We start from the raw sequence: 15,372 nt of genomic DNA on the forward strand, positions 1-15,372 counted from the left end.
CCACCTTACTCTTCCAAGTCTACTCCACATTTAGAAAATATTTTGAACTAATTTCGTGGATATTATTGGGTAAAAATATCTTGAGTTGATTTTTGTAGATATTATTAGGTAAGAGAGTCCTACACTCTACTCTCACTCCGGTAAGAGAGTCCTACACTTAACTCTCACTTCGGGTAAGAGAGTCCTACACTTAACTCTCACTCCAGCCTCATCTCTTCCATATCTTATCCACAAATATCTCCAGCCATCCCTCCCCACGAAATTATCTTTATTTATGCTTTCCATTGAAAGAATACCAAACACTCTCTCTCGGACAGCTTTTAGGAATTCTTTTGCACACCCATTTCGAAGCTTTTGTAAGTGTTTTATCATAAAGTCTCCTTCATATAAGTTGTTCCTCTTTGCGTCTAGTTTCCGTAAATGTATTTTTCGTATCATTCCATGGTCATTTGGTCGGTCAAAAGTATTTTTAACCATAGAAAGGTCATTCTGGGCGTGAATCTGGAGAGTATGTTATAGTTTGGAGTTTTTGACCAAGCTAAGGGATAGATATTGGTCCGAAATTTTTATGGAGTATTGTTAACATGTATATATGACTATTGGTTGAGGATTTTTGCATGATTAAAGGTTTTGATGAAAGATTTTCTTAGATTTAGAAACTTAGAAACTGGAAGAGGAAAAACAGTTTCTGTTTTGAGAAAGTTTAACTCTTTGGTGGTCTAAACCTATTCTAACGACTTTGATAATTTTATTGGAAGATCCTAAACATCTTATATACATGTTATATTATTATTTTGAAGATATTTGATGTTAGTTTCAAAGATATGAAATTTTATGCAAAGAGATATTCAGATAAGCCAAAGTGTGGATATTCCTGGCTAAATTTATGTTTTAATTAATTTCTAACCATGTGATCTTGAATTAGAAGCTTGTATATGTTTTAGGACATCTTTTTAAACCATGTAATGGTTTGGTTTGAAGATCATATATTTATAAGTCATAGATCAAGAGATTTATCAAAACTAGTTGAGGAAAAAGTTTCTGTTTTTGGACTAAGTGTAAAACCAAAAACTCCAAATTTTATTTTGTGATTTTGGTGACTTTAGTTTGATGATTTAAAGCATGGTTGATATTAGGATGATATTATGAATATGTTAGAAGTAAGATTTGATTTTTGAAATTCTTGGAGATGTTTTGATTTAAGGTCAAAACTTGTGATTCAAGTGCTTGGATCTTTTTACAAAAAAGTTTGGTGTTGATTATTAGCTTTTTCTAAATGGATGTTTTAAGTATGGTTTTAAACTTAGGATTGGAAGATGTTTGTAACAAAATTTTGGTTTAAGCATGAGTTTTGAAGTTGGAAGGAATTGCAACAAAAATAAAGGGAAATGGCCTATGGATGTTTCAACCATAGTGTGTTCTTCATAGTTGTATTTTGTTTTAAATTTTTCTGAGTTGATATTTAAGTTTTGGATAAAATTTACATGAGGAATGTAAATTTTAGAAACTTTTAGAGTTAGTATGCAAAATCCTTAAGTTATGGGTAAAACGGTCATTTTTCCACATGTAGAGAGTAAAATGAAAATTTTACTCTTTAAGTTAGTATTTTCCATATTTCAAATTATTAGTGATTTAGTTCTAACTTTTAGAATTACTAATTACAGTTCCTCGTGATCGCACTTGAAGTTTTATAAGAAATGCGGAGATCGAGGTAAGTTAGCTTTTAACTTACTAGCAGTCTACTGTGTATGTGTGCTAAGTAAAAGAACTACAGTGTATGTATGTATGTTATCATATGTGTCATGCCATGTCAAGTTATCATGTAATTGTCTATTATACAGAATTTATTCTGTCATCAATTTTTATCTGTTACATAATATATTCTGTCATGTATTAATATATTACTGTACATTACAAGTACGTCATGCTAAGTATGTCATCCATTACATGTAAGTTAGCTTTTAACTTACTAGCAGTCTACTGTGTATGTGTGCTAAGTAAAAGAACTACAGTGTATGTATGTATGTTATCATATGTGTCATGCCATATCAAGTTATCATGTAATTGTCTATTATACAGAATTTATTCTGTCATCAATTTTTATCTGTTACATAATATATTCTGTTATATATTACTGTACATTACAAGTACGTCATGCTAAGTATGTCATCCATTACATGTAAGTCAAGTCATGTAATATTCACTGTTGCAAGTATGTCATGTTAAATATGTTGTCTATTATATGTTATGCCATGTTACGAAATGTTTCTATCTCAAGTTGGTAATGTATTTTAAGTTATGTTCAAGTCACGTTATGTTACGTCAGGACTTCAGTCCTTTCGTATTCCAGTCACATTTCATCTTGAGTACATTATGATGTGTAGAATACATGGGGCCACAACAACTGTGGACTATGTATTTTTAATGTTAAGTCAAGTTTGTGTAGAATACATGGGGTCATAACAACTGTGGAGTATGTATTTTTAATGTTAAGTCAAATTTGTGTAAAATACATGGGGCCACAACAACTGTGGAGTATGTATTTAACTACAATTGTGATGCGTAAAATACATGGGGCCACAACAACTGCGGAGTATGTATTTTTCATGTTAAGTCAAGTTTGTGTAGAATACATGGGGCCACAACAACTGTGGAGTATGTATTTTTAATGTTAAGTCAAGTTTGTGTAGAATACATGGGGCCACAACAACTGTGGAGTATGTATTTAACTACAATTGTGATGCGTAAAATATATGGGGCCACAACAACTGTGGAGTATGTATTTTTCATGTTAAGTCAAGTTTGTGTAAAATATATGGGGCCACAACAACTGTGGAGTATGTATTTACACGTAGAATACATGAGGCCACAACAACTGTGGAGTATGTATTTTTCATGTTAATTCAAGTTTCAGAGCAAGTTTATGCTAAGTCAAGTTCAGTTCATGTTTCAATTTAAGTTATGTCAATTATGCTATGTTGTACGCTAAGTTATTCTTTAATTACTTATGAATTTGATTATGCATTTATGCTTTTACTGTCATCCATGCATCATTAGTCTGTGTGGAAGTGTTTTGTTAACTTGCTGAGATTTGTAATCAAATCTCACTGTAGTAGTCCCAACTACCATTCCTCCCGAATGGTAGATCTTGTTACAGGACCTGAAGGAGGACTAGGAGCTGACCAACTAGACACAGTCGACTGAACGACGGTGCGTCGTTAATGTTAATATAATAGTTAAATTACTACTTGTACGATGGAGTTGCATCTCCAATACTTTTGGATCATAACTATTTTGGAATAGTGCTGTGATCTTAGTTATTCAATGGATCTTTATGTATGAAGTATGTTTTAAGTATTGAGATATTTTCAGTTTGGTGCATAGTATTGCTAAAGAAAAAAATTATCCGCTGCGAATATTGCATAATGTTAGATGCATGTTAGGATTATTGCATCTTATATGTCATGAACGGGGGCAGGTAACCTTGTGTTGCATGTCTCGACGCTTCAAATGTCCGTCCGATCCCAAATGGAATTTGGGGGCGTCACATCACGTAATTTATAATGAAGAGATACATTGAAATTTCTAACTTGGGTTTTTAATAAAGCATGTGCATATCATATGCTCAATGAACACTTGTTATTTTTTAAATGATTTGGAGAAAGTTTCGAAAATTATGTCCATTCATTATTTATAACATAATGTTTATAGTAATTGTTAAGTATAAGTGAACACCACGGGCAAGGAAAGGTCACTTTGTGATCAAAGAAATTCAAAGAAACGTTTACGAGAAGATCAAATGATACGAGGTGAGAAATGGTTAAAACTAACTAAAGTGCATTGTTTGGAGATCATGAGATAATGCAAGGAATCATAGCTTATTGGGAACTTTAATTGATGAGACTTATCTCGTAAGAGGTTCATGCCAACAAAATAGATCCCGCTAAGATACTTCATTGGCGAGACACTGTCGACTTCATAATCGATCATTGAGGAAAACTTCTCCATGTGAGACACCTTGATCCTTATATATACATCCATAGGAACTAAGTGCAAGAATCATAAGATTGATTGATAAACGCTGGTTTGGATTTAGAGTTAAGACGATATAGTTTTAAATGAAAGATAAAAATTGAATAAAATATTATTAGAATATATATTTTTTAATATTATTATTTTTTTGAAATTTAAAAAAGTTAAATTGAGATTTAAAAAGTTGAATTGTTTATTATATTTTATGTGAGAATTTGATAAAGTTATAATAATAAGATGAGATGAGTTGAGATGTTTTTCAAATTCAAATGGAAGCAATAATATATATAGATTCACTCTAATTCAACCATCGGAGACATCTTCTATTATAATCACTCGAGGTTGTTTCTCTGATTGTAGGTGTCAATGAAAACGTTGCAGACACCATTGAGATTTACATTAATATTTATATGAAAGTAGAATTTTGTAGACATAGATCCACCATAGATAAGGAGCCAACTGATAGTTACCCAACTGATATAGATCTACCATAAATCTTGTAACTTTCCACATGCTTTTTCCGACTACATAACTACTACGTTTACCACAAGAAAGATCCGTTGTGTTCTTGTTAAATTGTACGTGCTTCGGCTTTTTATAGAAATAATGGATTGTAAATCTAATCGTGTATGTGTAATAACAAAGATAATGTGTTGAAAAATAAAATAAAATATGTGTTGGGTTAGATTGAAAGCTTAGGAGTTGATTTATGTGGAAAAAATATTGGCTTTAGTGATAAGTTCCTTTAAGATTAGAATATTTGATATAAATAATTTCTAGAAACTATTGGAGAAGGAGAATCTACCATTGAATTATTCGAAACTCATTTATAACAAATTTCTTATCGTGAATTTGTCCCCTCCAAAATTAATCTAAACTTAATTAAAAATCTAATATATAGTCATTTTTGTCTATTTTTTATATATTTTATTAATATAATTAACTGTATTATTTTTTAATATAAAATAATTATTTTATTTAATTATATCAGTAAAGTGTATAATAAATATATAAAAATGACTATATATAATAGAACTTAACAACAGATTAAAATGGAAAAAAAAAAATGGGCTTTTTAATCTAAAGATGTTGGTTCTGAACAAGGCCTGGCTCACTTATCGCTAGGTAGAGGCCGGCCCACTACTACTGAATTCGTTAAACGACGTCGTTGAGTTTCCGAAATCACAGGCTCTCCCTCCCCTTTCCTTTCGGCGAATCGAAATCCCCAATACGTTACTAAAATATCACCTGCAAAACCCTAACTCACCGAACCGTTAGGTGTCAAGCGAGTAAGAAAATGGACACGCACTCCTCGCACCTCACAGCACCGAACCGTTCTCGTAGCTCGCAGTCCCCTTCTCCGTCCCACTCTTCTGCCACATCCTCCATCCACAAGCGCAAGCTTCCGCCTGACGACCACGCGCCACCATTCCCTCCCTCCTCGTTCTCTGCTGACACCCGCGACGGTGCATTGACCTCCAACGACGACCTCGAGAGCATTTCCGCCCGCGGAGGCGGCGCCGACGACTCTGACTCCGACGATGATTCTGAGGCTGCAGCCGCCGCCGCAGATGACTCCGACGATGACTCCTCCGCCATGCGCACCTTCACAGCCTCCCGTCTCGAGAACGCTTCCGCCACTGCCGGCGGCTCGGTGCGCAGCACGAAGCTCAAGACGGAGAACCTGAACTCTGCGACAGTGAAGATCGAGAGCTCGGAGTGCGGTAAGGACGGTGGGACCCAGGGCGCTGGCGCTGCGGGGCCCACAGCTTCTGCGGCGGGTAGCTCAGTTCCGGGGATCGTGGTGAAAGAGGACGCCTCGAAGATATTTACAGAGAATATACAGACAAGTGGAGCTTATAGTGCCAGGGAAGAGAGTTTGAAGAGAGAGGTAAGGGATCAGACTTTCTTTTTAAAATTCCCTGTTTCTGAAAAAAAAAAAGCCAGTGATAGTATCAAAACCAAATTGAGGACTTTAACCGCTTCGAAGTGATTTTGCGGATTTTGATATGTTGAAATGTTGCAGGAAGAGGCGGGAAGGCTCAAGTTTGTATGCCTATCAAATGATGGAATTGATGAGCATATGGTTTGGTATTCTAGTCTTCTCGCTCCCTCTACGTTCATGTTAAGCTTTTTGGTTTAATGCATTTTCTATTCAAGTCGTCGGGTTTTAACCGGTGCCATAACGGACTGAAATGACTTGATGCGATTTTTGTGACTCATATGAATGATTTTTTTTTTTTTTTTTGGGTTTCTCCAGGTTGATAGGATTGAAGAATATTTTTGCAAGGCAATTACCCAACATGCCTAAAGAGTACATTGTTCGTCTTGTCATGGATAGGTAATATGATAAAATCTATTTTTTTGTTTGTAAGTAAAATTGATGAAATCTTATATCTACGATGGACACGGTTGGTGTGCCTGCCACCATGCTTGTGGAATGTTCTGTGAGATAGACACATTTAGGTGCTTATTATTTGCTTGTTTTGTGGGCCTGATCATTTGTATTTTCCATGTTGTTAGTTTTTTCCAATGCTTTTAGAATGCCATTATAGTTGGTATAACCTTTAAACTCATCAATTTTGTTCTTACTTAAAATATCCACACATTACGAGAATGAACTCCCAACTTTCTTCTACGAAGGAATGTGGCCTTCTTTTCTGTTCTCCTCTTTTTCAAATTTTTACCTCTCTGATGATTAATGTTTAACTCTTTTTTTTCTTTAGATTATTTATGTGCTTTTCATATTTGATTTCTACAGAAGCCATAAATCTGTGATGGTGATCAGACGTAATCAGGTTGTTGGTGGGATTACTTATCGCCCATATGCCAGGTGAAGCTCTTATTAGTGTTATGACTCATCCTAAGCTTGTATGTGAACTTGGTGGGGTCACTCTTCGCATATTTATATCAATATGACCGGTTATTTGAAGTATCACTGAATGACCTGTTGTCTATGGACCACTTTCTATTGCATATTTTCATCCATACCTTGCTGATTCTTTTCCTTGGTTTATCTGCTTTGTTCATCTTTTCTACTTCTATTCACTTGCTGAAGTATTTGATGTTAATTAGGTCGTCTTCCTTTGTCTTGCCAGAGTGCTAGCAAACCTTTCAATGCTTGTTGTGTGACAAGCAAATGTTTGGGCTTGGTATTATGATAAACAATCTTAGATTGTCTGGAATGGCCCATTTTTTCATGAAAGCAATCTCAAGTTTCAACTTTTGGTCAATGGATCCAGAATACATGTCTTTTTAATTTTCCCTTTGGATATATTTAATTTAGTGCATAGGAGCTAGTAAAAACTCTGCATTTATTTGAAATGATTATTTGTTGGTATAGTGGTTTGTTTACATGAAACATTCTCTACTCTCTTAATTGGGATTCATTTTCCCTGGAAAATGTCAGCCAAAAGTTTGGGGAGATAGCTTTCTGTGCAATCACAGCTGATGAACAAGTAAAAGGTTATGGCACCAGGCTGATGAATCACTTAAAACAGCATGCGCGTGATGTGGATGGGCTAACTCATTTTCTGACATATGCTGACAATAATGCCGTGGGCTATTTTATCAAACAGGTCTTGTCATCTCTTTTTGTTTGGTTATCTGAACTAACAATGGCACGATCTTGTTGCCTTAATGAGAAAAGTATGGACTTCTTAAGAGACAGCTTGCTTTGATGATCTGTACATAAAGTTTCATTGTTTTGGCAAAATAAAAATCAGGGAAGTCAAAGATGTAGAAAGCATATTTCATGGTTGTCTTTTGGATAAAAATAGTTACTGAGATGGTTGGACAGGTGAAATTTGAACCAGTGCTGCATGTTTGATAAGATTAAATACTGTCCTTTATTAAGTCTGTCTCTTTCCAAGTTAGTGCTAGATGGATTGGTCCTTTATCTGACTACGAAAACTCTTTACAGTTTAATACTACTATGCATCCCTAATTGTTATCTCCATAAGTGGATCCTTCTGAAATTCCAGGTTCATCTTGGTGTTAATGTTTTGTGAAATTTTTACTTGGGTGTATCCTTTCATATTTCTTGCCAGGGCATGTTAAAACTTTAGCTCCTCATAATAACGGTCAACTTGTAATGTCTGAACCAAACTGTTTTAAGTCAGAAAATTGGGCCTGTAAAATAGGGGCCCAATATTCAAATCTATGTCTATTGAAAAAAATCCCTATAATTTGTTTTGAGGGGTATTTAAGTCACTTTTCTTGTTTTCGGTACTAATTTTGATGGCTAGGGTTGCATTGCCGTAGTTATTCCAAAATAAGGAGTTAATTGTCTTGATTGAAAGTTTGGAGGAGATTTAAATATAGTTTGAGTTGGTAAAGTATAATTTAACTTTGGTTTTTATTTGTCGTTATCTTGATTGGAGAGGATTTGGTTCTACATGCAGCAATGAATTCTATCTTTCACTTGCAGGGTTTTACCAAAGAGATCCACTTGGAGAAAGATAGATGGCAAGGGTATGTTTAAAGATATCTCCAGGCTTAAGACTGTCAAACGTTTCATGTCTAGGATTAGAGTGGGGGGCGTTGTACCCAGAAAACTATTATTTTCTTTCCAAGTCCCTATATCTTACCTACTTTGAGAAACTTTTCAGCTGTATTTCTTTCTTTTTCTTCTTTATTTAAGCCAATATTAAGATGTATTTCAGTGATTAAGACATTCTGTGCTATATGTTTCTAGTCTATTTATCTACTTATATAAAAAAAATGTTTCTAGTCTATTTATAACAATTTCATTAGTATCCCAGGTATATAAAAGACTATGATGGAGGAATTCTTATGGAATGTAAAATTGATCCAAAACTTCCTTACACTGATTTATCAACTATGATTCGCCGTCAGAGGCAGGTGAGATCCAAAGCTTTCTCATTTTTGGTCCCTGACAAATTGTGTTCATTTTATTCTTTTGTAGTTTTGGCTAGAAATGCATTGTAAATTGTTGAACTACCTGTCAGAGGAAATCAATATTTCTGAACTGCTTTAAAATAATATCACTTCTTTTATCATTAGGGATGTGCTAGTACTGCTTTCTCTCATACTTCCTTTAAGTTCTCTGTTTGATTCTTTCTCTTTTCAATTGAACCACAAGAAATAATATTTTTTTTTTTAAAAGTAAAAATTTATTAATATCAATAGGTGTAGCCGAGTACAACTGCAAGAAATAAGAATTACTAACAGTTACCAATAAAAACAATTGTGTAGGCATGGAATTGATAGTAAATAAGTTAGCGCATTTACTCATAAAAAAAAAATAAGCTCATTAAAAAAATGTGGTTATTATAACAATGCTACCCTATTTTTTTTTTTTTTTGATAAGTAAAACGGTAGTATTAATAATAAAAGGCATAGCCCAAGTACACAAGATGGTATACAAGAGATAAGACCTATCTAGGTCGCTATAGAAGTTGCAAGGAACTCATGTACATTTAAACCATTAAAGTCTATAGCTAGAGTCCACAGGAATAAAGTACTGAAAAAAATAGAACTAAGCTCCTCTTTTGTCCGTTCGTTATCTTCGAAAGTTCTCTCATTGCGCTCTTGCCAAATACACCACATAATACAAATAGGGATCATCTTCCACACCGCTTTGATTTGTGAATCTCCACCCGGCACCACCCAACTAGCCAATAATTCTACCACTGACTCCGGCATTACCCAACTTAACCCTACTCGACTGAAAACTTCACACCACAAAGCTCTAGCTGTCTCACAATGAAGCAGGAGATGGTTCACTGTCTCTCCAGTTTTCTTACACATACAACACCAATCAGTGATGATGATCCACAATGCTACCCTATTTACCGATTAAAAAAAAAAAGTCTATTCAAAGACTTGAAAATTTTTAAATAATTTGTTCTCAAGTTACCTAATTATATTTTCAAACTTCAAACACATTGGATGGAAGCCTTAACATGTTTATCTTTTTTCCTGACTTGCTTTTTTTTAAGCAATAATTTATCACTGAAAAGTTAGAACTGTTATCTTTGTCTTTGTTTCTGTTCAAAGCATTGCTTCTGACTTGTCTTTTTTTCCCCTCACCTTATGTGTACTTTATGATCTTATTCACTTTTAGTATGATCTGCATTACGATTGTTTTGGTGACCTTATAGAAAAATCCTGCTTTGGTTATGGTAGGCGATCGACGAAAAAATAAGAGAGCTCTCAAACTGCCACATTGTTTATACTGGAATTGACTTTCAGAAGGTATATAATATCATTTTTGTAACCTTTAGTCATGCTATGTTCTTGTGATGGTTTCATTGGATTTATGATACAGTAGAGAGCTTGTATTGCTAGTAGTTGTGACTGGAACTAGATTGCATGCAGTTGTCAAGGTAGATTAGAGCTTTACATGTTTAGAGCACCTTCATGAAGTCAGTGCCACATCAAGGTTAATTTGGAACTTCATGATTAGTTTGTTTTCATATAAAAAAGTTTTAAGCATTTTTCTAAATGTGCATTGTTATGGAGCTGTTTTACAGAAAATTATTAAGTAGAAAAATGTAAATTTTGGTTCTAAACATTAAAATGATTTTTTAAGCACCTTCGTGGGTGCATTTTATGGATGGACAACTGCATTAAGGAAGATCATTCCCGTAGATAACCTGAGAAGGAGGGGAACTTTTTATATTTTATGTCGACAAAGGTGGAGGAGAATATGAGTTATGAAGTGGTGTTGTATGTGCAAGAAGAGCTGGAAACAACGGATTGCTTTTTGCTGCATTGCAAAATAGAAAATATGGGACTCGGTTTTTATTTTTTTATAGTGGGGTGGGTGACACCGTGTAGAGTGGAGGAGTTATTGGCCTGTTGGAGAAGTCAAGATGTAGGACAATGTAGTGTGGAAGTTTGGAGGATGATTCTGTTATGTGTAATGTTGTGTGTGAGGAAGGCATGCATAGTGAGGCTCATAATTGTTCTAGTTATTTACTTATCAAAATAATGGTAATTTTTCTTCTTTTTTAGATTTTTTGTCGTTTTGTTTTTCTTTACCCTTACTCAGGTATTTTTCTTGTCTACACTATGTACTTGAGTAGTGCCCCTATGTCGGTAATTAATAAAAATTGACTTATATAAAAGGCACCTATTTCTATGATTTATCATAAGTTAGTCACCAAAGGAGATCCTCTATATCATTTAGATGCATGATGCTTGTGAATTCTGAACCCCGGACAGTATTGACACCTAATACATTTTAATTTTAGTTTTTTCTCAAGTGCTGTAGGTTCTCCACTTTATTCCAAAATTATTCCATTAAATTATGAATGCATGTGTCAAGTTCTGATGGAGAGCTCTTGTGTTCAGAAGGAAGCTGGTATTCCCAAAAAAACCATTAAAGTTGACGATATCCCTGGATTGAGTAAGTCTTTGTTTTAAAAAAGCTTCCCCTTGTTATCAGTTCATTTGCTTAGCATTTTCTCTTTAATCTTGCTACTCATGGATAATTTGGTGCATTGGATAACATGTATTGTTCCGATAATTTTTTTATTGCCTTAACTGTATATCTTTTGCAAGTTTTAACAACCAACATCCTGTTTTCCATTTCCTTTTATATCTTTTGGCTAGATGAATTCTCTACTGCTCAGTTTTTTTATTTAATGTCTATTCAGAGGTAACTGTTTGCTTTCCCCTTTTTACTGGCATACACAATTCTATGAATCTCTCTTATCTCATATTCCGTTAATGGAAACATTCCAAGCTAAGCAATCACAAAAGGAAAGAATTATAGTTGTTGTATACAACCTTGCTAATAGAGATTAAATAGATTTTCTCTCTAGTTACTTGTACTTAATGTTTACTTCCTGTGTTCTTGGATGGTGCATTTTTTATAATTATTCAAATTCATCTTACTATTTTTTTTTTTTAAATGGGATTGAATAAGTAAAAATAATTGTGTGTTCTCACATAATATCTGGTTGGATTGAAACCAAATTTTACTGTAGCATATTTGCTGTAGTTAATAACTTAAAAAAAGTAACTTAAATGTGCAAGTAGTGGTTTTTCTAATTTGATTGTTTAATTTGAACTTTGCAATTTCTGAGTCTGGGTGCACTGTATTTTTCTCAGCAAGTTCGGGTTCGTTAATTGGAATTTTTGTGGTCTATTTTTTATAATAGGGGAGGCTGGGTGGACTCCTGATCAATGGGGCCATTCACGGTTTAGAACTTTGAGTGCGTCTACAGACAGTGCCACAAATCAAAAACATTTGACTGCATTCATGCGCTCACTTTTAAAGGCAGGTTTCTACATCTTTCCTCACCTTTTATAATACTTTTAATTTCCCAACAAGAATATATTCATGTATCATCTGGAGATTGACTTCAACAGGTTTTTCAACTTTAAATGGTATTGATGGACTGGTAATCTAAAGAAATCATTAGAAATGATCATGCTAATCCTACCTATCAAAAAAAAAAAAAAAAAAGAGATCATGCGAATCCTTGTTGCCAAAACAAAACAAAAGAAAAAAGAAAAAAGAAAAAAGAAGACACCCAGAAAAACACAGTTCTGACATGGTTGCAAAGATTTTCCACTGGTAGATGGGAAGTTGCCATGAGTTTCAAGTTAACTTCCTTCCTTCAAGGATGTTGCCTGGATTTCTGTCATGCCTTATATAGTCAATTGTGCTTCAGCCACTTAGATTCAAGGTATGCTTGTAAGTGACAGGGTTTTAGAAAGAGACGGAGATTTGATCCCTTCACCGTCTACTTGCTCCAAAAGAAACGACTAGTTAATTTTATCTTGAAAATTGAATATATGGGGACAACCTCTCTGAAAGAGTGAGGGATTATTAGAGAGAATAAGATCTACATATTCATGTTACCATGCCTGCTACTATTAAATAAAAGACCTTTCTTTGATGGTCATCCACTTTATTGATTCCGATTCCTAACAATATCTAAATGCCTTTGTTGCATACAAATTGTATATGGAGTTTTCTCTATAATATTTTGGACCCACCAGATCCCAGGCTGAAATTTAGGGAGTTGTCATTTGTGCTTTTAGTATGACTTGAAAACTAGAGAACTTACCAGATAATTCAGAACTTGAAGTATGCTTGCACATTGCCATTTCTTTTAATGCCTCGTTATGTGACTATGTCCTTAACAAAATTGGTATTCATTCAAGCAGTCAATGCATGACCATGTCGATGCTTGGCCATTCAAGGATCCAGTTGATGCACGGGATGTACCTGATTATTATGAAATCATCAAAGATCCAATGGGTAACAACTATCACTTTATATATTTAAACCTAGCGAACTGTCTGATGTGTCATCTGCACTATATGTCTTTAGGATATGTGTTACATTTTCCTTATTGCCTCTTTGAAACAATGGGCACTTATAGTGCTATCAGTACGAGAAATGAGTTTTTCTTTTCCATGCTGCTATGCCAACGGCCCAACAGGTCATTAGAGTTGATAATTTCATGAGAGGTTACTATAAGAACCACTTACAGAAGCTGTTTATGGTAATAATGGATAAGTTAAAATGGCTTTGAACTCGTAATTCTGTGAACAGTCTTTTAAAATTATCCTTATGACATATAGAAGGGTGAATCAATTTTTTTAATAAAATTTATAAGGGTAAAGTCTTTTACTATTTATCATTTTAAAAATGTAGAGCTTTGCTCTTATGAAACCACACATCCCCACCCAAGTCACCAGTTTTTGAAACTTGAAGGTTGCACCACATATCAATTGGTAAAACCACATCATCCCCTCTCAACTCAAACTTTTAACGATCTCATTACATATGAAATGCATCAACCATTTTCATTGCCATTATTTAATTTATACTTTGTTTATGTTTTTAAACACATTTAAAATCAAAAAGCGTTTTAAACAAATATGTATATTTTAGTAACAAAATATCTTAAAACTATTCCCATGAATTGTGCTGTGTACAACAGTTTGATGTAGTAATGGAAGTGCAAACCTATAATATTGAATTAATCAACAGACCGATAAAAGAAAAGTCCATTACCGTAAAGCTTTTTTGTTGATGATGTTCATATAACCCCCTTTCTTTGTTTACCCTTGCATTCTCCTTGCTTCATTCCAGCTCCTTTGTTTCCACCTGGTGTTGGTTTTATTTGTTCCAAATCTCGTCTCCCTAAATATAGCAAGTTACACTAGTACCAAAAGTTATGGTTATACATGCGTAAGTATATTTATATTGAAAAATCTATAGAAGAACAAATCTTGTATTTTGTCAAATATGTGATGCTTTAATGGAGTTTGACGTGCTGTAGATTTGAAGACGATGTCGAAAAGGGTAGAGTCAGATCAATATTATGTTACCTTTGAGATGTTTGTGGCGGATGTTAAAAGGATGTTTGCCAATGCACGCACCTACAACTCTCCCGAGACCATTTATTATAAATGTTCAACCAGGCATGGTGCTCTAATCGTTATTATTGTCTTTGCCCTTTACTTTTTCGGGCCATTTGTTATTCTTATATGATAAATTTTGTGCAGGTTGGAAGCCCATTTTCAAAGCAAGGTTCAGTCAGGTCTCCATTCTGGAGCAAAAATTCAGCAGTAACTAATTCAATGACTGAATATGGATTCATGCAATGGGTAAGGTTGATTGTGGGGTTCATAGAAGAAGATTGTATTTTTTGTTCTGAGTCACAGGAATAAGCTTACTAGATTGAATTGTCTTAATTTGATCAGATTTAGGCATATCTATCTATAGTACATTCAGGTGCTGTCCATGTGAGCCGGTTGGGCGGCTGCCTCCAACCTTATTGGAAGAGAGGCATTCCTATTCTTGACCTCTTCTTCGTTAATGTGGAGTGATCTAGATTTCGAACCACCCTGAATGTAAAGCCTGAGGTCATTTTCCCCTCCATATTCAACGGATAAAAATTTCGGAAAAAAAAAGGGAGATCTTCCGTCCGTATTCAGCCCTCATTATTGTAAGAAAAATTATATTTAACAGCTTTACGTCACACTTGCGGAGAGGGAAAAAAAAAAAAAAGAGTTCTACTCAGAAGTATACTTTTATTATAATTATTATTATTATTATTAGCATCATCATTATCCTTATTATTATGACCCAACTCCATGTACTTTACCACCTTGTGGATTAATCTCTCTTTTTCTTTTTTCTATTTCTTTAGAATTATCACTTCTGCTATGCGTACTGACTCCCGTAAAAGATCTCTGTTGTTTTTATTATTCCGTTCATTACCAGCGGAAGGATGAAGGGGGAAATTAAAAGAAAAAAATGATAAGAAGATTTTTATTTTTCAAAAAAAAGAAAATATCGAGCTACAACTTTCTAGTAAAAAATAATCCGAGTCTCGTGGCAATCCC

General features: G+C 34.3%; 1 protein-coding gene across 3 annotated transcripts; it reads left to right on the plus strand.

Moving 5' to 3' along the window:
• Positions 1-5,217: 5,217 nt before the first annotated feature.
• Positions 5,218-14,952, plus strand: LOC122308485 (histone acetyltransferase GCN5). Of its 3 annotated transcripts, XM_043121839.1 has the most exons (14): positions 5,219-5,923; positions 6,059-6,123; positions 6,293-6,373; positions 6,794-6,865; positions 7,442-7,610; positions 8,462-8,505; positions 8,796-8,895; positions 10,183-10,251; positions 11,353-11,407; positions 12,165-12,283; positions 13,180-13,273; positions 14,304-14,445; positions 14,530-14,631; positions 14,728-14,952. In XM_043121839.1, the coding sequence occupies exons 1-13, from the start codon at positions 5,330-5,332 to the stop codon at positions 14,594-14,596; spliced, it is 1,671 nt and encodes a 556-aa protein (XP_042977773.1). In that variant the 5' UTR covers positions 5,219-5,329; the 3' UTR covers positions 14,597-14,631; positions 14,728-14,952. The 3 variants fall into 3 exon arrangements, with proteins under 3 accessions (XP_042977774.1, XP_042977773.1, XP_042977772.1); XM_043121840.1 differs by having other exon boundaries at positions 5,218-5,923; positions 11,356-11,407; positions 14,530-14,952; XM_043121838.1 differs by having other exon boundaries at positions 14,530-14,952.
• The last annotated feature ends 420 nt before the right edge of the window (positions 14,953-15,372 follow it).

This window comes from Carya illinoinensis, chromosome 4 (assembly GCF_018687715.1).
Source record: "Carya illinoinensis cultivar Pawnee chromosome 4, C.illinoinensisPawnee_v1, whole genome shotgun sequence".
NCBI classification, from domain to species: domain Eukaryota; kingdom Viridiplantae; phylum Streptophyta; class Magnoliopsida; order Fagales; family Juglandaceae; genus Carya; species Carya illinoinensis.

Excerpts from the sequence above, each read along its gene's own strand:
- LOC122308485 (XM_043121838.1), top strand. The coding sequence starts at position 5,330 with ATGGACACGCACTCCTCGCACCTCACAGCACCGAACCGTTCTCGTAGC. Across the intron at positions 6,866-7,441 it reads ACTTATCGCCCATATGCCAG|CCAAAAGTTTGGGGAGATAG; the intron begins GTGAAGCTCTTA and ends GGAAAATGTCAG. Across the intron at positions 11,408-12,164 it reads TGACGATATCCCTGGATTGA|GGGAGGCTGGGTGGACTCCT; the intron begins GTAAGTCTTTGT and ends TTTTTATAATAG.